General features: G+C 42.0%; 2 protein-coding genes across 2 annotated transcripts in view; one reads left to right on the top strand and one right to left on the bottom strand.

The window, feature by feature from the left end:
- gpc5a (glypican 5a) overlaps window positions 1-5,195 on the top strand; it is a 69,965-nt gene extending 64,770 nt beyond the window's left edge. The window contains 1 exon segment of the mRNA XM_067260374.1: window positions 3,722-5,195. Coding sequence (XP_067116475.1) covers window positions 3,722-3,882 — 161 coding nt within the window. The 3' untranslated portion in view covers window positions 3,883-5,195.
- Window positions 5,196-11,116: 5,921 nt separating this feature from the next.
- Window positions 11,117-21,259, bottom strand: part of gpc6a (glypican 6a) — a 76,654-nt gene continuing 66,511 nt past the window's right edge. The window contains exons 7-9 of the mRNA XM_067260220.1: window positions 14,769-14,899; window positions 13,363-13,538; window positions 11,117-12,520 (exon numbers count right to left, since the gene is read on the bottom strand). Of these exons, the coding sequence (XP_067116321.1) occupies window positions 12,303-12,520; window positions 13,363-13,538; window positions 14,769-14,899 (525 nt within the window). The 3' untranslated portion in view covers window positions 11,117-12,302. The remainder of the gene's footprint in view (window positions 12,521-13,362; window positions 13,539-14,768; window positions 14,900-21,259) is intronic.

Here is a 21,259-nt window from a genome sequence, read left to right as displayed (position 1 = left end):
GCTGACTGGCTGACTGGCTGACTGGCTGACTGGCTGAATGACTGGCTGACTGCCTGGCTGACTGGCTGACTGCTTGGCCTACTGACTGACTCAGTCAGTAGTGTCAGTCAGGGTGTGATATGGAGTGCGCTGTGGATCATATGAGGGCCGAGGGGAAGGAATCTAGGCGATGAGCATTCCCACTGTGCAGGACATGCGCAACAGAGGAAGAGTTAGCTGGAGGATGCAGCGCTGAATGACTGTCTTGCTCCACTGGGCCATATTTTATGATGCTGCTACCTTTGATTAGTTTTCATTGATCCTGGACTCACAGCCAGAAGGATTGGAGCTTCCTGGATAAATAAGGTTGGCTAAGTGGAGACTGCTAAAGCTAGAGCAAAGCCACTGAGAAGGGATGAGGAATAACTAAGTTACAGTCAATTTAATGAGCAAAAATATATACTTCATATGCCTGCTTCATTTGAGGACTATTAATAAACTATTAATTTTCCTAGATGTATGTTGTGGAAGAAATTCACTAGTGGTGTTTCCTTCTCACCAGCGCCCAATAACTTCAAGGGGGAAAGGGATGGGGTGTGGATGGGGGATGGGAGGGGGGGTGGAGGGATTTGCCACAGCACCTGGAGTGTAAATGTTCTTAAAGGACTGTCAATAAATAGCCTTGTTCTTCAATGTGTAGAAAAAAGTTAGAAATACTGTGTGTCTATTCATCTGGATGCAGAGAGAAAACCTCTCAATTTGAAACTCGCTGGGTTTAACTGAGCAGTGCATCAACAAAAGCCGATTAGAAACATGCAAAACAATATAATTTATCAAATGCAGAACTCATTGATCGTTTTTCGCAGAGTCTGTGTCATGTAATTGAACGGGGATGTGGTGTCTCACTCAGGGATATAGTCAATTGTGTTGTCTGCGAGTGTGAGCAGCCAGCCAGCCAAAAAGACAGCCAGACAGCCAGACAGCCAGACAGCCAGCCCACAGACAGCCAGACAGCCAGACAAACAGACAGCCAGCCCACAGACAGCCAGACAGCCAGACAAACAGACAGCCTTCTCCTCAGGAGGTCCCAGGCGGCCGTGCTATGCAGTTCTCCCTCCGCTTGATCTCGCTACTTCTCTAGAAACAACAGCTCTGAACAAACAAGCAGCTCACTCTGAGATGCAATGCCAGAGACTCCTCTGATAAATCACTTTTAATTCCTCTTCCTAGATCATCGTTTTGTACACATTAGTGTCTGTTGATGAAGGTAGTCCACTGAGACCTGCTTTGTTTTCTTTGACATTTTTTATACCGTCGCTGATAATGAGTAGAGTTTGATTTGAATGTGCATTGTCATCTCAGTACTGCACAATAGAGAGGCATTTGTCCCAGGTTCCAGAGCTTCACAAGATCAATGCAAACAAATCCTTCAGAGTAATACGGTTATACTGTAGGGAATGGTGAAGATACATTTAAGACAATTTCAAAGATTAAACTCTCCGCCTGGATATAGTTTTAAATATAGTATTTCATAATGACCTCAAAGTTGACATGTAAAGTCCATGTACTCGGGACTTCTGAACTATAATGCATTAAGATAATGATGTTCAAGAGCAGACATTAGAGTCTAGCTGTTTGGCATTTTGTTGGCTATGCCTCTTGATAAGTATTTGTGTGAGTGGTGATTGGTTCAAATAAGTAGTAAACATGGGTTAATCTGTGTTTGGATAGAATGTTTTCCAAAGCAACAATGTTGAATGCATTCATGTATCAAGCTGTCCCTTTTTATTTTCAATTTGTGTCCCTTGTGCTACTTCCCTTTGAGTTCTTAAAGCCATGGCCAGAGGCATTCGTCATTTACTTACTTATCATTCCAGACCAAGCATTTGGCAATTAAGGAAGAACATTCTGAAAGAACTGAGATACACTTGTTTATCAACTTACTTTCACCTAATAGGATGTGCTGTCCTTGTGTGGGCATGTGTCAAGGCCTTTCAAATCAACTACAAGCAAACAGAGGGATGTGCAACACAGACTTGCTTTTAAATTCAACAACTTACTATAACTTTGTAATTTGTTTTCTATCTCTTCAAAGAGTAGTTTGAATGGGCAACAGTTTAAATGGACAATATTGCTTTTACTAGATGTTTTCTTTTAAAGATTAAGTGGCTTAATCTTTATGCTGCATGCATTTTGTCACCCAAAGTTTACTCCAAATTTACTTCAGAAGTTTTTCTTTGTCCTTGTTTGTCCCATAGAGTAAATTACTATCAACTCCACAAACACATTGTCCTTTCCTAAGTGTCTGTTTGGCACGAAGCACAGACCCACTGCCATTGTAACTAGCGCAGGTTATTTTCCCGCTGCGGTTCGGTGGGGTATTGATCAAAGTTCCACCTAGACTTGTCAGGGTACAACTGCTATTGATTTCACATCAGGTGTGGACCACATCTCGAGGCCTACTGTACAGAACATCTCTCTCTTTGACCTGCTGACATCCTAATGCGGATGCCTCGTAGTCGTGTAGAAAAACGGGGGAACTCTGTAAGCACACTGCCACAAAGGATTTACTCAGATGTATGCTATATTTTTCAAGCCAGAGCCCACAAACAGAGTTATTTTACCTGTAACCATGGGGGTTGCACAGAAACTGTTAATGTGAACAAACTATCTCATAGATAATGATAGGGTGATGTTTGCAATTATCCATATTTATTACATGAAGACATGTTCTTTTCTTGCACTCTGATGTATACCGTCACAAGAGTAATCAGTGGTTGTTTGCACAGTTATCAAACTGCCAATCTTCATATTCTTTAGTGGCTTCACTTGCTAGAAATGGAGATGGAGAGAGAGAGATGGAGGTAAACAAAGAGAAGGGAGGAGCGGGTTGCGGGGAACACAGGTCATCAACAATCCTGTCCTATTCCTCTAATAGGCCCTGACACACCTCCCTGGAGGCCTACAGTCAGACTGGTACACTCTGTACACAACTTAATGGCCACCGTCACTTCAGAATGCACACGCATCGGCCTGCTGCACAACAGCCTCAGCATGATAACACTTGATGACGTGTACAGTACGAGCCATACATGTCTGAAAAACACAGCTAGAGTATGTCATGTGACGCAGATGTGATGCAGATACGTAGCGGGGTATGACATGTGAGATAAGACAAGCTTTTCTGTCCTCTGTGGGCACTGAAAATCACAACATGGTTGAACAAAAGCTAATTAGAGATCTCAAAGCCTTGCAGTGTATTTACCAGGGTTCCATTTTCAAGCTTGCCAGTTCATTAGAAGCTATATAATAGAGGGGGGTGGAGTACACTGGTGGTGGTGAAAGATCCATATCCTGAGCAGGGAACACTGTGCTGTCAGACTATCTGTGTGTGCCTTCAAATGACCGTCCTGGGGACTGCGCTGCACCCAATCAATAGACTGTTAATTTCAGGCCATGCTCGGATCCTCTGACAGCGGCTCCTGCGTGGACCACTCCATGGAGAAGATGTCGATAATCAGGACACCTCCTGCTAAGGCACAGCTACAGTATGGAACAGTTGAGGACAAATATGGAACATGGCATTTGCTGAAAGGAATTCAGTAACTGAGAGCGAATGAAGTCTGCCATGCTACTGAAGATGCTATCATGCCCTGCGAAACTGTTCTTGATAAACTGGAAACGCTATTTTATTGATGAGCATCATTTTAATGGCCAATGTTTGTGTTTCCTCTCTCCTCAGTGTCTCCCAACGTAGTCGACGACCACCGTCGCTCCCGCCCCCAGGGAGAGGACCTCGAGACTGAGTCCAGCTCTGCTTCAAGCTCACACAGGAGGATGACAGCGACACGAGTCCTCTTGGCCCTGATCTTAACTTCTTTATTGACACTGCTGTCCTTGTAATAGAGGCAGACAACTTGTGGGATCCTCTCAAGACAATTTTTTCTCCATATAGTTCCCAGAATGAAAGGTCAGAGTGATGCATTTGACAGAGCAAAGTGACGTCCAACGTTGGACTCTTATGGAGTGGAGGACGAGTGCAACACAAGACTGGAAACAGAAATCAAAGAAACCTGTATAAACTTGTATGCAATGTGTCTGTATAACAGAGCTTACACATTGACTCTAATATAGAGGAGAGACGATAACTGTCAAATACTGGTTAATTTCTACATTACATTTTTAAGCTAACAACTTTATACTGAACTATTAAAAAAAAAGCTCACGTCACTGCCACAAATTACATCCGTCCCATTGTCTCAAAGTTAATGAAAATGTACCTTTTTATGATGTACAAAAGTATAAAATAATAATTTTATTGGATTTCATTTATTAATATATTGCATTCTTTGACATATAAATATAGTACAGTAAAATGTGCATCCTGTTTATTACAGGATTGGAACGCTTTCTTTGTCTCCCTAATGTTATTTGGGGTACCATGTATCTCATTTTACTCTTATCACCCCCATTACCTTTTAAATAGGCCTTTTGAAAGTATTTTTAACAAATCCATGTTCTTATATGCTTTTGTACAAAAATGAAATCTCAATTATTCCCCTTTCTGTTCAGTTATTCTTTTCTGTTCATACTGTAAGCAGAGTGCAGCTGCTTGACATGGCACTGGTCTAGCCCCTCCCACACGTATCACTAACGTCACTCACCTGCCTGGAGTTCTTTTAATTGAGACATCTTAACATGGGGGATTTAAGAAAGGGAAAAGGAGGAAGGGAATGAGGGGGTGTAAGTTCGTTTTTTTCCCTCACATGCCTCCATCCTTCCCTCCCTCTTCTCGCTTCCTCAGAGACAGATTAGTTTCCCCAGGAGTCGATTATCGTCTTTCACACTCAATCCTCCACTTTTTTTCTTCTCATGTCCGGATGCAAAGCTATCTTTTGTGGAGTTGCAGATGTGGCAGAACTCATTTCTTGCCTACCTGTTTCAGGTTCCCTTCAGACCAGTGTAGGCTTGAATCTCTCATTTAAAATTCAATCTGAAATATCAGTTCCTTCATCATTTTGATAATCTGACCCTAACGCATATGTATTTCTTCTTAAGAGAACAACAGACAATAATATAAATGTCTTCGACCCAGACCATCAAGAATTGACAGATCAAACCTCTTCTTTGAAATGAGAGAATACATTGTATTCAAGTCTTTCAGGTTTGGTTTGATTATGAATAACATTAATGGACAGTTGTTTTGATAAATTAAAGTCATCATGTAAATAGACATGGCTTCCCTGCATGAATGTCCACTCACAATGCAAATGTCTTATTCTCAGGCAAAAACATTGTTCATTTTTACCTAAAGTGAATCTTGGGATAGTTTAAACCATGACGTTGGTGCTCTTTTTAGCTCTGAATACTTTGAGGGCTCCAGGGATCTCCTGTGGAGATGAATACTGCTGAGTGCTATCAAGAAGCACTGGTTTGCATACATGAATTAATTACATGGTCTTACAATACTCTGGATTCATCTTCCCTTTCGATCATGTCCATGACTGTAGCACAGGCTAATGTGTGTCGAACTGTGTCTGTCTGATTCACTGCACAAAAATGCAATCATGAGTTCAATGTAGTGAAATAGGGACGTGTTTTGGGAAATAGGGCAGCAAGCTTGACTGAAAAGCTACCCTTCCCCTTTCTCACTCTGGCACAAAGTCACCATTTCTTTTTATGATTCTTCAAGTGTTACTCTTGTAGAGTTACTCTTTTAGAGTTACAACAAAATAGATCTTTGCAAACCAAGGTTTGACTGTGACACTTGAACTCTAGTCGTCTGCATAGAGACATGATAAAAGATGCAGCCAACAATGCTTTGGAGGGCATTCAAAGTGACAAAAGAGACCTTAAATCTGTTTGCCCTAAAGGCTAAAGCAAGAGGTTCCTTGGCCCTTTAGCTGGTGTTGAGCCAGACTGGATGCTGTCCAGGAGAGCAAGGTTAAGTACCTGGCATTTATTAATGACAGCGCTAGGACTCATCCACCCATCGTTCAGTAGAGAAGCTATTATATTTTTCTATGATGGCGTTCCCAATTGAATCGCCCCTATAGTCATTTCAGAGATGTTGATTTGTCCTTTTTTGTCCCACACCCCCCAACTGAGCTGATTGCTTTAATTTACCCAGTTCTGCTTCCAGTGACAAGGCAAAGGCAACAGCACAGGGCTCTTAATACACAGACACCAACTGAGTCTTTGCACCTGCTCTTCTACACCTGAGTTTATACTGTATCTAAGCTTTACCCTGCATCACAGCCATGCTTCTCCATCCTCTTTTTCAAAGTGAAGGATATACTTTAATCCCCCCCCCTCTTCAGGTCCTCTAGAGACATGTGAGAAAGAAGGGTTTCAGAGTTGGAATTGTGCGTTCTCCTCGCTTCACTGGAAGCGAAATGGGAGCTAGAATTCCATAGAAGTCTCCCGTACCGCCAGCCTTCCGTGTGAAACATCTGATGCTTGCGTTCTCTGCCTGTGAGACGTTGCCATGGTTTCCAGATGAAGTGGCTTTGTCAAATCTAGACAGACACGTTTGAAACCTCATGAGATGGCTGCTATGGTACTGTATAGCCTGAGTGTTGAACTTAAAACCCCATAACACACAAGATTGGCTGGTTCTTGGGGCAACATAATAATGGTACAATACTGTTTTGGAGGCGAATGAACGAATACTGTTTGAACACTGTTCGTTCATGCACTATATCTCTTGTTTTGAGTGAGCCTTCAGAGGATTGAACTGAACTCAATGTATTGCTTTCTACCCTATCAAATCCCAATGCAAAGGATCCACGGTCAACAAGAGGAGGGAATTGTTCTCATAAGCATTGCTATGTCTCTGTGTGGGTGTATGTACTGTATGTTCAAAATTTGACAGATGATCTGTATCTTGGATATGATGGTTTCACGAACTTGGACTCTCAGTTGGATTTCTTTTAACAGATCTATTTCATTTTCAGGGTAAGAGGGCACACAAAGCTCTGTTTTCAGATTTCTGTGTCACTCATTTGATTTTTATTGAGACTATCTGAAGAGTGGGAGAAATAAGTTACTGTGGGAGCAAAGCTACTTGTGTAGCATTGGCTGCTGTTAGCTATTATTTAACCCCGATTGAGTCAAATTAAAATAAAATACCACCACATCCTAATTGTTCTGTCACCGTAGCACTCAGCAGGTCAAAGTCAGGTGATGGGTCACAGTCAGGATAAACCTGACTCCTTCTCCTCTCACCGAGGGAGCATGCTAATTTGGAATCTCTCAGTATTCCGCTGCAGCCCTCAGGGGGAATTCTGCACTGCGCTATTCTTGTCTTTAGAAAGATCAGGAAGGGTAATCTCCCTTCCATCCAGGACAGATGTAACTGTGTCTTTTATTCTTAGAGAAAGATAAAGAGAGAAAGCTTGTTATTGGAAGCAGGGCGAGGATACGTTTTCAGAGAGGTTTTAAAAGGAAAGCCATGACTTTGTGCTTTAGGTAAGACAATTAGTCTCTAATAAATATCAAGGGCTAATCACTTTGTTTTTACGTTGTTGTACCTGGGCCAAAAAAAGAAGGTCAAATTAATGTAGAACTTCTCCCAAAGGGAAACCTAATACTTGAAATTCAATTATTAACTTATTTACGTCTTTCATTAGACACTATAGGGTTTTTAAACCCATTTAATTTACAAACTCTTATGGGAGTGGAAATTGAAAACTGAGATTTAATTTTGTATCAAGTCCTTATTTTCAAGGGATTTTCTCTGTCTCCAATGCCCTCACGCTATTAGTTGTGAGCCATAAAGCAATTACAATTAGGCTTGAAATGAGAACTCTCTATGCAACATCCTGTGACCTTAATTTTAATATTATCCTATATTCAATGTTAAAACTGTTTGAAGAACAATGAAGGACATTTAAGAATATGGTCCAGCATATACAATTGTTGCACTTTATCAGGTTTGGAAAGAAGAACTTCTGTATTTCAACAAAAGGAATCTTTATATGTTTAAGATACTCTTTATGAGTCTGTCAAAATGTGACCAATAACAGTACACAACAGTGTTTCCTTTATGCTGTGTAAAAATGGCATATTGCTCTGGACCAATCACTAGGCCTAACAAGTGAACTTCACAGAACCACACAGATCCTCTGGCTCTATGCCTACGACACCCCCCCCCCCCCCCCCCGTGAGATTGGACCTTTCACATTTTACTTCATCCATTATTGAAACACATAAATAATTGTAAAGAAAAAAAATGTTATGAATAATTCCAGTTAAGTTATGAGGCTGTTTCGTGTTATGTCCCCATTGAAGTTGTCATTTGAAAATTATTCAATTGATGCACGTGTGTGTGCAGGCGCTGCAGATCCAACTCGTATGAAAAATATATCCGTTCTATAAGGTATTCTTTCAACAGTGTAACACTTTTCAACAGGACTTAAGATTTGTACAGTAGGGCATCTTGAGGCTGCAGTGTACACTGTATTCAAAACATGGTTCTTTTATTACTGTATGTGTTCACTGGACCTTTTTACTGCACACTACAAAAGCTGTTTATGCATACAGTACACATTTCTGTGAAGGGCAGAGAGGGTGCTGAAAGATAAAAGGAAAACTCATCTAAAAGTTCTGCTTAGCATGTAATTACTTAAGCAAGTTTAGGCCAATTCTAAAAAAAGACTATAAAAAAGTTATATTAGAGAATGAACCCAATTGAAATAGGACTTTCAAATACCACTGTAAGGTTTTAGAATAAGATAGAAGTTGTGGGAATTATTTAACAATGCATTCTAGAGATGCTGGAATTAATAATTAATACTAATAATTAATAATTCTGGTAGAAAATGCCTATGTATTATGAGCATTGGAGCTGCGGGTTCATGCATACTCTTGCTGACTGGCCTCAAGTCATCATTAAGTCTCCTATCACCTTTTTTTATTGCAGTAAAACAATCACCTGCATCCAACTTGATAATTAATATGTATAATATTCTCACCCATAACTTAGTACCAAAAGAAGAACCAACTTTTGGCGCTCAAAATAAGTATAATTGAAACTTTTCGGATACTTTTTTGTTGTATTGTATATTTCTGAGACCTGTATACAATGGGGTTATCAACTGGACTGGCAATTTCTATCAACCCCTGTTTGGCTTAGACAGATTAATTCACCAGTAGTCAGCTATTTTTCTAATAAAATGTTTATTTGCACCCTTCATTTTTTTTGTATAGAACAACGAGTAACAAAACCCAAATACGCAATCCATTTTAGTCCTTAAAAAAATGGTAAGGCATGTCTGCTTGTACGATCATCAATTTCATCCTGATCAGCTGATAACAGTGCACTCTGGCAATTCCTTCATGTGCTCCTCACTTAGTTTAAAATGTTGTGCCAAATCAGAATGCACATGACATGGCTTTCTTCTTAACAAGACTGAACATTTCTTTGTGGAACAAACAGTATAATAAAAGTGCAGCAAAAGATCTGGAAATTAAAAGGAAAAAATGACTTTGCATGACACATTTCTTTAAGAACCATTTGTTGAAGCAAAGTCATAATATCGGGCCTCCAATGGATTTCAATCTTATGAATCTATTAATTTTTGCAAAGCCATACAGTACATTCAGACAAAAATAAAAAGCAAAAAAATGAAAACAGCCATAGAGCAGGTTTCAAAAGTGACAATTCAGATGGAAATGTCTCTGACCTCAACAGGGAAAGGGAGGAAAGGCAGAGGTTGTTGAGGGTTAAGAAAAAAACCTGGTTCTCCAACTAAGAGGACCTTTGTGATATTTGTGGTGATAAAGCTCTTTAGGGACACAAGACCCACCACTCAAGATAAGACTTCTTTTTTTTATTCAGTTTCTGTTTTGTCATTTGAAGAAGAGAAGCCACCTCCTCTACCGTCCCCCTTCAGAAATTCACGAAATTCAAGACCCTCTTCACAGTGACTGCTCTCACAGTTCGGTGGAAAGGCTCTCAGGGGCGCATTCAACCTTTTCTGCAGCGGATTTCCCTGCCTCCTGAGTTTCTGATTTCTAAAGACGCCACAGTAGTCTGTGAGTCGAGCTGAAGGGGAAGGAGTGCCCAGGCATGAGAACACTGTCATCTGAAAGCATCCAGAAACCTCTCTTGTCTTTCTATTGAAGCCAACATCACCAATTGTCACTTACTGCCCACACTCTGAATAGCCTAGAACTCCTTTAGAATAACCTGGTAATGTCTTTTAGGATTGTTTTCAGAATGATTATTCAGTTGAGATACAGCTTTTGACCATAGTTTTAGAGTCAGACATAAAAGAATTATGGCCACAAATGAAATTGTGTTTTCATTAAGGCTTAATGATTAACCCTAACCCTAATCCTCTCAATCAATACTAAAACTTAGCCATAACCTACCTCAATATTTTTTTCTCAATTTAGGGCACTGATAATCAACTTGGTTCACTTGGTTTGAGAACAATATTAACATCAATGTTTATAGGGTTAGGCTTTGATCCACATATTCAAAAGTGCAACTGATACATTCTAGTTGCCCTTTGGCAAATGAAGGTGAGGCAAGGTAAGCGAGATCCTTACCAAAAATAGGTTTATGGCAAACTGGTTGCAGCACATTTGCAGAATATGATATGCAAATAAGTTGTGTAGTGAACTTCAGGTGCTTAAATCTAGTCAAACTATTCTGGTGAATATCTGGTAAAAACTTGTGGGAAGTGTAAATTAGTAAAAAGTGACTTTGACCACTACAATGCTGGTGAACGCCAGCAAAGTTGTGGCAGTGACATATTTCTTTGTCTCAAAAGCTCCACATACAGTCATTTCCAGCAAATTTGTCACAAACTATTCATTTTTGAAAGGGCATTCTCAATGATTTGTAAACTTCGCAAGAGATTTTCTTGAGGATATATGCTGCTTACACTCGGCAGTTCCATCTAGCATAGTTAGAGACACATTTTGTGTATTCTTTTGTACAAATCAAGCAAGGTATATTAGCTAATTCTGCAGTACTGTAGGCCTTATGTACCTGTAAAACAAAGAGTTAAGTGTAAAAAAGAATGCTTGAAGGCTAAAAGGTTAACAAATGCCCCATGTGAACATATATACCGAACTTAATAAAATTAATTATTATAAAATTATTAGCTAAAATATACAAGTCAAGCTTATGATTAAAAAAATGAACGTAATAAAAATGTAGTGTATTCTTGCTTTTTACACTTGGTTTTTACCTACTGCAGTTTATTATCAATCTTTCTAACTCCAATTAGACTAAGACCATAAAAACAACATTGCACAGGATTGTACTGTTCTCTCAAATATGAGCTGAGAGATGATCGCTGAGATGCATATGTCAAACACCGTGTAAATTGTATGCAATTATAAAACCACGCCTTAATTGTGATAAATATTTTTTCACCTTTATAATCATACATGAACATGTTCGACCAAAAACACTCACACTTGAAAGGAACAAAAAGGTAGCCATTAGCAAAATTATATAATACCATACAATACCTCTCGTGAAATAGATAATTGGTTACAGGTACAAAACATTTACATGTAAATGATCTGGAAATATAAATAGATTCTCTTCTCTCTATGGGATTGATGTTGCCTGCCGTTTTTAAACAACTGGAACTAACTAAAAATCTGTGCAAAATTAGTTCTTTTAGTAAGACATTGGTACTTCATTAGTGTATCAGATGTGCAATTAGAGAGAGTCTGTGAGAAAAATACTGCTTCCTAATGCCAAAAACAACATAACTGTAGCCCTGCACCAGACTGCTTGCACCATAATCCAGGTACTGAAAAGCTTGCAGGCAAACAACAGCTGAAATAAGCTATCTCTTAGTTCTCACTTATGACCTTGCCATGCATGCTCACAGTGAAACATAATCTTTTTGTCCTGTGGGAGGATTTTGGAAACAAAATGATTCTTAGAATGTTTACTTTTAGGAGTTTCATAACCTTGCCTGGGGTTAAAAGGAAATGTTCATGTATTCTCACTTATTAGTAAATCTGTTAAAACACCTTCAACGTGCTCCACGTTCTCAAAAGGGAAAAGCATGGTTCAGGAGAGTTCTGGAAAGGAGGAGAAAGCCTATTAGATTTTTTTTTCTGAGAGAAGTGAAAGCTTGCTTTAGTGACGGCACCAAGCATTCTTTGGGGGACAAGCAAGGATGCAGCACTGCGCTCCCTCTCGATTCCACCGCCTCAGTTCTCGTTGGGTCTTCCAAATGTTCTACAGTAATAGTCCTGTCCGGTTAGGAAACTCTCACACAGGAGAACTTAATGTCCTACGTGTTTAGGAGACAGCAGGTCCCTGATGGCCACATGCAGGTACAGTATTATCTCCATTGCCTGTGCCATGCCAGAAGTGTGAGGGCGAGGGAAGCTGCTAGAAGCAGCGGGGACGGTCCGTGGCTCTGTCCTTTGCCCGCTGCTGCGGCTCGTTCATCACTCCTGTCTGCCCCCACCACGGGCGCCTCCGTGCCCACGAAGACAAACTCTGTTGTGCAGCCGTCCGTGCACCCGCTCCCACTGCCCGAACCACTGCCCTCGTCACCTGCAGAGACACAGACAGATGCCACCGTGGCGATGACTGGTGATGCAAAACACACACACACGCTTAGACGTGGGATGCCTTGACACCATCGCTCTCTCACACGCAGTCATGATGTTGAGGTGACCTCCAAGCATCGCAAACCTTTCTCCACTCACACATCTCTCGTGACAGCATGAGTGTAGTTCAGGTCAGGACTAAATTCATTTTCAGTGGACGTCCCGCATGATCAACAGGGGGTCTTCAGAACCACACTGAACATCAGCCACAGTCAGTACAGCTGTCTGGCTCCTGTCATCCTCCATGTTGTCACAGCTACAGTGTTGCTATTCGGTCTCCTAATGATGTCGTTCTTGCTCTGCTGTACACGGCGGGGTCCTTCGTGACAGGAGGAGGCTGGGTTGCCAAGGGTTTCGGGGTGACAGCTAAGATCTTATTTCTCTGACAGAAGAGCGGAACAGAGTGGCGGTGGCGATGGAACTGTGGGTCTAGACAGTGTGTGACACCGCCAGAGTGTCTGCCGGTCGCCAACATGTTCCATATTGGAACTGTTTAGTAGACTGTGTTAGCTATAGCTCAGGATAGGCTGATGGATGATGGAAGCCTTATGCATTGGCCGCTTCCAATCCAACAGGGAATGGTAGATCACTGATCACTAACCGGCTCCAAATGTGAGAATTTAAGATTAGGAGGTTGGAGAGATTTAGGGAATGATTCCTAACCCATAGGCATTCATGCTAAACAATTTTGGCCTCATTCCAAACCCATTGGCAAATGCCACCGTGGAGAGGGATAAACATGAAACATAATATGTGAAGACTTCACATATGATGTGAAAGACTTACTGGAGTCCTGAAAGTAGATGTCAAAGCCGTTGTAGGCATTCTTGAGCTTGTTGGTCATCACTCGGAGGGCCATGATCTGCTGACGGATGAGCGTGTCTGGGCGGGTAATGTCCACCTCCACCTCTGGATTGTTCAGCTGGTTGGTCAGGCCCTCCTTCACCACCTCAGGAAAGTACCTGAAGAGGAGTAGATACCACCATTATTCATGAAAACCAGGACCATTACTTCACCCTCTAGATACAAACGTCAATGTGCAAACAGACAACAGGTGTTTGAGGAAACCAGTCAGCTTGACAAAAGCCATCATAAAGAGTTCATCTGCGCTGTGTGGAGGTGGCAGCAGTTACTGCGTTAGGTGATTTGTAGGACATGCCATGTGGAGAGTTAGAAACCAGTCAGAGCTGCTCTGAGTGGCCATAAAACAGTACTGTATAATCAAACCAGACAAGCCTATTAAATCTGGTCCCCAGGTCCCCATTGCATGTGAGCTAGCAACGTCCATCAGTCTATGATACTACTGAGATCCACTAAATCCATGAGGTCCATCAGAGATGCACCTCAAGGTAGCAGCAGCCACTGTCGTTTCGGATGCCTGACACTAATTGGTTGCGGTGTATTTTTTTGTGTTCTTTTTTATTTGGATTGTAAAATTTCCGTGTCTGCCAGCAGGCTTGCAGCGCAGCATGCATTGCATTCGAAAGGTTCCCCTTGATAATACTTAATGTGGAATATAGGTCGACGATGCTTGACATTTCTAAACACCACGGGGAAATCAGTTGCCATCCCACTCCGCCCACAGTCTGCACTCACTCCCATCAATGTTTTATTACTAGTCAAGTCAACTTACCTAGCTAATTTACTCATTTAGGTTGGTGGTGTGGAGAGGAGTTGGCACAAACAGGGAAATGAACAGATCTTTTTATTGCACCATCTGGTGATAATGTGACTCGGGGAGGGCCAGAGCGATGGGGTGAGGTGGTGTGGTGGCAGGCTCTCTAGCACAGTGGTAGAGACAGGAGGCAGATGGCCAGAGGTTGTGGGCTACCGTGCTGTGGTTACGAGAAGGGACTGATGCTGGCTTGGTGTTATGCTCTGGTCACAGCACACAGGAACCACCTCAACTCAATAGTCTATGCGGATTCTGTTCATCAGGACTTTTGTTTCTGTTTTTTTTTCCCAGCACCACAAGCTGAATATACACACTGAACAGCCTATGATTTGCTAAAACGAACCACAACCCTGAGAGTATCATGAGCTTTTGGCTTCCTGAAATCAAGCAATTCTACTGTGACACAAACCAAAGAATTATATGCATTATATTAGATGACATTCATTATGCTAGACTGCATCCTTATGCCAAGCCAAATACTGCACATTTCGGTAGACACTGAAGTATTGAATAGTACCTGGCCTTGGCATGACTGTTCCAGCACTGGTCCTCGTCTGACTCTGTCACCTTGTCCTTCTTACAAATGTCATCTGGCAAGTTGGACCAGAACTTCTTTGACTTCTCCAGCTTCTCTTTGATGTCAATGACCTGCATCAGAAGCCCGAGGGGAAGAAAGACAGAGATATGCACTAGTCTATGAATTAGGTCGCAGGATGTCATCTGTTTACATTACTGTGTAAGGTGTCTACAACCTGTGTGACACAATCGACACAATTTCAAAAGGTCAAGGTCTTTCCAGATGTTTGGACAAATTACAGTTGATCTGACCCGCCCAATGTAGGTATTTAGACCTTGTTATGGACTTGAGGACCTTGAATATTCCACAATGTAGCCAATAAACAGAGTCCCCTGTGATATCACCCAGTTGTAGAGTAAGATGTGTCCGTTTAGGATCATGACACATGATAACCGATAGCAAAAATAGGAAGATTTACAGCACATCTTGGTCCCAGCTATTTGATTCCCGGACTTCCAACTGATATGCAACACCGGGTGATACCATGGACCAACAAACTGATGGTTATCAGCACAGGCCCATGAGATGACTGTCATGATCTGACACTGAGGGGATGAGATACACGACTATAGCGGGACTGTGGTTTCCCTGCTTCAGTCGAGACAGCCGATGACACTGTTAGGATCGCGAGGATGATCCCAACCGCAACACAGAAACATACGAACCTCTGAAGCACCCGTGTAAAGTATTGAAGTAGTGAACGATCGATGAGATGTAAGTGGACGACACAGAAGATAACGCACACCCTTTCGTCACAGGGCTCGTCTCAAAAGCTGAGGACAGAAGGTTGAAGAACAAGCCACAGGAGCTGCTGTTTTTTAAAGGACATGAAAGACTTGGTGCCTACAAGACACCATAGTGGGAGAACTGTGGCCTGATGTTTGATGTGCTAATCGGGTTAGAGAGACAAAAAGCTGCCTAATAACTTTCTAGCTGAACAACCCTCCAGCCAACAGTGTGCCTTGATATACCCACGCTTTCAACACACTGACCCCTCAGTCCAAGACACACCCTTGATCTCAACACCTGTTAGCCATCCTCTATGGAAGTCAGGGCTGCCTTTCCCGTGTCCAAAAACGGGTTATGATTTTTCAGCATTTTGAACACATACTGTATACATGTAATATGTACTGTACACTTCTGGAAACGTAAAGTTATCTTTAATAGATGATATCATTTTTACTTGGGAGACCACTAGATGCTGCTGCACCTCAGAGAGAGAGAGAGAGAGAGAGAGAGAGAGAGAGAGAGAGAGAGAGAGAGAGAGAGAGAGAGAGAGAGAGAGAGAGAGAGAGAGAGAGAGAGAGAGAGAGAGAGAGAGAGAGAGAGAGAGAGAAAGAGAGAGATCTGACAACATAAAACAAAAATATGCACGCTTTATTCAAATGTCAATCAAAATTCATACTCATGGAAGGATAATGCATTGTGAGCTCACTAGGGATAGAACAGGAGCACTTGAGGTGCAGCCAGGAGAACTGCAGTGGAGTTAAGAGTTCATTACCAACATAGCTCAGTCCCCCATTTCAGTACTACAATAGCTGGCAGTGACGCACACACATTCACACACACGCCACACTGGGTAAGGGGGATTACTAAGACCGAGGCCCCCGTCGACACTGCCTATGAATCTGTATGAGTGTGTGTATGTGCGCGTGTCTGTGTGTGCCCTAGGCAGGGAATGGCAGACAGTGGTGTGAATAGTCATTACCTCCACAGTGCTGGAGGTGCATTAGATGGAGCTAGTCCTCCAGGGCCCCTGTGTTTCTCAGTGGGTAACCCTTGTGGGTGCTGTCGTATACTGCTGCTCAGGGCCAAGCCTTCCTCAGGGGAATCATGAGAGGTAAGCACATTACACAGATTTGCGGACTGAATTTTTCATAAGCAGTGGGCACTTTCTAGTCACAGTAGGAGTATGGTGTGTCGTGTTTCATTGTCATAAACTGGCAGATCTGTCTGAAATGGTTGTTAACTGTTAACAGCCATGTTGATATAATTGATACTACTTTTTCAATTCTTCTCTCTTGAAAACAATCATGACTAATCAGCAAACCCGTCAGCACACACACCCACACCCCCCCCCCCACACACACACACACACACGCACACGCACACACATACACACACTCACACACACTGATACAGTGTGTGAAATATGTATGGCCGCCAATATCTATCCTACTATCCGGACATACAGACCAATTCATCAGTTGGTATTCTGTGGGATTGAGAAACCTGAACAGTATAATCCTCATGGTATAGCTTTGGTTAGACCCTTGAGATGTAATCAGCTCTTAGTGAGCTGAGAGCCAGGTCCCCTGGATGGGAGTTACTTATTCTGGTACTTTAGACTTAATGGCTGGGGATGCCTGTCCCCTGAAGACAGTGCAAGTTGGTGTAACTGATGCAAGCACCAAGGGAGTTCAGAGTAACTACTAATACCGAATATAGGAACAACATACTGTAAGGATCTTGTTTATACCATTTGTGCTTACAGGAATTATTCAGTGGGATTTTGATATACAACAGGAACCAACTTCAATCACAATACCACCCAAGACATGATTTCAATAGGATATTCAGATAATGCTATTCAACTGTATATTGATGTTGTTTTTGGGCATGAGGAACCATCATCAATCTGAGATGAGATTGCTGTCTCACTGACTTGGAGGTATGGGTACCAGTGTAACCCATCTCACTAGTGCAAGCCCATAACTTTGTGCACTGCTCAGCAAGCCTCAGCTTGACGTCTAGCACCAAACATTAAAGTCTTGGAGCCTTGTGAAAGTGGAATGCACAAAGAAGAGTGCATGCCTTTCAATCTTACATCCATTTCAAAGCTGTTTGATAAACACACTGTTGTTTTCTAAATCCATTTAGCTCTTTTGCTCACAGTATGTCGTGGCGTTTAAAGTTCCCATTCATACAGATCCTCGTCTTCCCAATTCATAAACCCCCGGAGAGATTTCATTTTTAAAAGTGATGTCAAATGGCTGTTGATCCACAAGAGCATGCTGGGCGCCTCCCAGCATTGCATTATAATGTTGACTCGGCCTTCCTCATTAGGCTTGGCTGAGGTGCCTCAGTCATCTCCCACATCAAATAACTAGCGGGGCTTTGACTGTGGAACCAGGGGATGAACAACTGCTTTAAACCTGACCTGACCGTTTCAGAGAGACAGGACAGGCCTAGGGCCGGTCTCTGAGAGATATGTGTCACAGCTGCTGTTCTACTGTACCTCTGCACTTTTGCTGTGTCTCTCCCTCCTTTATTACAGGGTCTTCTTCGAATTATTTATTTTTTATTTATTTTTCTCTCATCTCTTTTCAACTCTGCTTGCACTCTAAGGGAAGCCCAATTTCAGTACTTTTTCTTTCTTTCTTTCTTTCTTTCTTTCTTTCTTTCTTTCACAGCCAGTTACACGTACACACGCATACACTACTTATTCTCTATTTCTCACTTTCTCTGGCGCACACCATTCCCCACAGTACTCTCCCTCCCCCTCTTTTTATCTTAACTCTGCCTCGAGTCCCTCAAGGGAAGTCCAAGTTCACTGAAGCTCTTGTTTCATGCAGATGAAGATTACAAGTCCGGACTGATGGGGGAGTGGATCAGGCTAATTGGACTGGGGATTACACCAGCCTCATCCTCCTCTGATTGTACTTTGCTGTGAGGAACGCAGCACGTCCACGTCTTTGGTCCACAACATAGCGCAGTTTAACGTCAAATGAGGAGAGTCGTAAACAAACTGGCCTCTTATTGTTGTCTAATTAGAGCTGAGAACACGCTGATCTGGGCTGACGCTACAAGGCGTTACCAGTCCTGCGCACTTTCGGCAGTCCTACCAAATGACTCCCAGTGCACTTAACAGGATAGGTGACATTTAGTATCACGATCAAAGTTGTGATGTCGTTTACGATTTGGGCCTGCTATCTTTAGCGAGACAGGTCTGAGGAGTGCAACTGAAATATGTCTCGGCTTGTCTCCACTGAATGTACAGTATGCATTTCATCAGCTGGTGAGCCCAGGACCAGACAGTGCTCATGTTGCAGGACCCCAGACGGTTTAGTCATTGCCTGATGAAAATGCAGGTGAACTGGCTGACACAAGACCGGTTGGTAATGACCCCTTCCCTCCACCGACACACACACATCCACATAAACATCCACACACACAGGCAGACTTTTTAGTGCTATCTGCATGTTGTCCCTCACTGCCTGCCAGTGTCTGTAATGTGATCACAACAGGATGCAGTATGGGAAATGCTCAGATGACTCCCTATTTAGTACCTGTCAGTGGGAGCTGGCAGGAACCAGACATACAGCTTAATGAGACTCCTCATATCATTTAAGAAAATGCTTTGAAGTGCAAAACTACCCACACGTAACCATAGCATTATCTGTGTTGTGCAGAATCATTGCATAACTACCAACACTGCTACTACCACTACTACAGTACTATTACTGCTGCTACACCTACTACTACTGCAGTAATGATACTACTACTACCACTACTGCAGTACTGATCCTACTACTACCACTACTGCAGTACTGATCCTACTACTACCATTACTGCAGTACTGATCCTACTACTACCACTACTGCAGTACTGATCCTACTACTACCATTACTGCAGTACTGATCTTACTACTAACACTACTGCAGTACTGATCCTACTACTACCACTACTGCAGTACTGATCCTACTACTACCATTACTGCAGTACTGATTTTACTACTACCACTACTGCAGTACTGATACTACTACTACCATTACTGCAGTACTGATCCTACTACTACCACTACTGCAGTACTGATCCTACTACTACCACTACTGCAGTACTGATCCTACTACTACCATTACTGCAGTACTGATCTTACTACTACCATTACTGCAGTACTGATCCTACTACTACCATTACTGCAGTACTGATCCTACTACTACCATTACTGCAGTACTGATACTACTAATACTACTACTGCAGTACTGATCCTACTACTACCATTACTGCAGTACTGATCTTACTACTACCACTACTGCAGTACTGATCCTACTACTACCATTACTGCAGTACTGATCCTACTACTACCACTACTGCAGTACTGATCCTACTACTACCATTACTGCAGTACTGATTTTACTACTACCACTACTGCAGTACTGATACTACTACTACCATTACTGCAGTACTGATCCTACTACTACCACTACTGCAGTACTGATCCTACTACTACCACTACTGCAGTACTGATCCTACTACTACCATTACTGCAGTACTGATCTTACTACTACCATTACTGCAGTACTGATCCTACTACTACCATTACTGCAGTACTGATCCTACTACTACCATTACTGCAGTACTGATCTTACTACTAACACTACTGCAGTACTGATCCTACTACTACCACTACTGCAGTACTGATCCTACTACTACCATTACTGCAGTACTGATTTTACTACTACCACTACTGCAGTACTGATACTACTACTACCATTACTGCAGTACTGATCCTACTACTACCACTACTGCAGTACTGATCCTACTACTACCACTACTGCAGTACTGATCCTACTACTACCATTACTGCAGTACTGATCTTACTACTACCATTACTGCAGTACTGATCCTACTACTACCATTACTGCAGTACTGATCCTACTACTACCATTACTGCAGTACTGATCCTACTACTACCATTACTGCAGTACTGATACTACTAATACTACTACTGCAGTACTGATCCTACTACTACCATTACTGCAGTACTGATCTTACTACTACCACTACTGCAGTACTGATCCTACTACTACCATTACTGCAGTACTGATCCTACTACTACCATTACTGCAGTACTGATCTTACTACTACCATTACTGCAGTACTGATCCTACTACTACCATTACTGCAGTACTGATCTTACTACTACCATTACTGCAGTACTGATCTTACTACTACCATTACTGCAGTACTGATCTTACTACTACCATTACTGCAGTACTGATCTTACTACTACCATTACTGCAGTACTGATCTTACTACTACCATTACTGCAGTACTGATCTTACTACTACCATTACTGCAGTACTGATCTTACTACTACCATTACTGCAGTACTGATCTTACTACTACCATTACTGCAGTACTGATCTTACTACTACCATTACTGCAGTACTGATACTACCACTACCATTACTGCAGTACTGATACTACCACTACTGCTACTACAACTACTACTACTACTACAGTACTACTATTGCCATCAGTACTACTACTACCACAACAACAGTACCACTATTACTACCACTGCTATTACTTTTACTACCACAACTACAGTACTGCTATTACTACTTCTACTACTGCAATTCTAATAGGTGTATTTAAATATATATTTCCATTAGAAAATAGCTTTAAATAACATTGTGAGGAAC

Source organism: Osmerus mordax, chromosome 22, assembly GCF_038355195.1.
Source record: "Osmerus mordax isolate fOsmMor3 chromosome 22, fOsmMor3.pri, whole genome shotgun sequence".
Classification (NCBI taxonomy): Eukaryota; Metazoa; Chordata; class Actinopteri; order Osmeriformes; family Osmeridae; genus Osmerus; species Osmerus mordax.
Note: the sequence above shows the minus strand (reverse complement) of the source record. Positions and strands in the feature narration are given on the sequence as shown.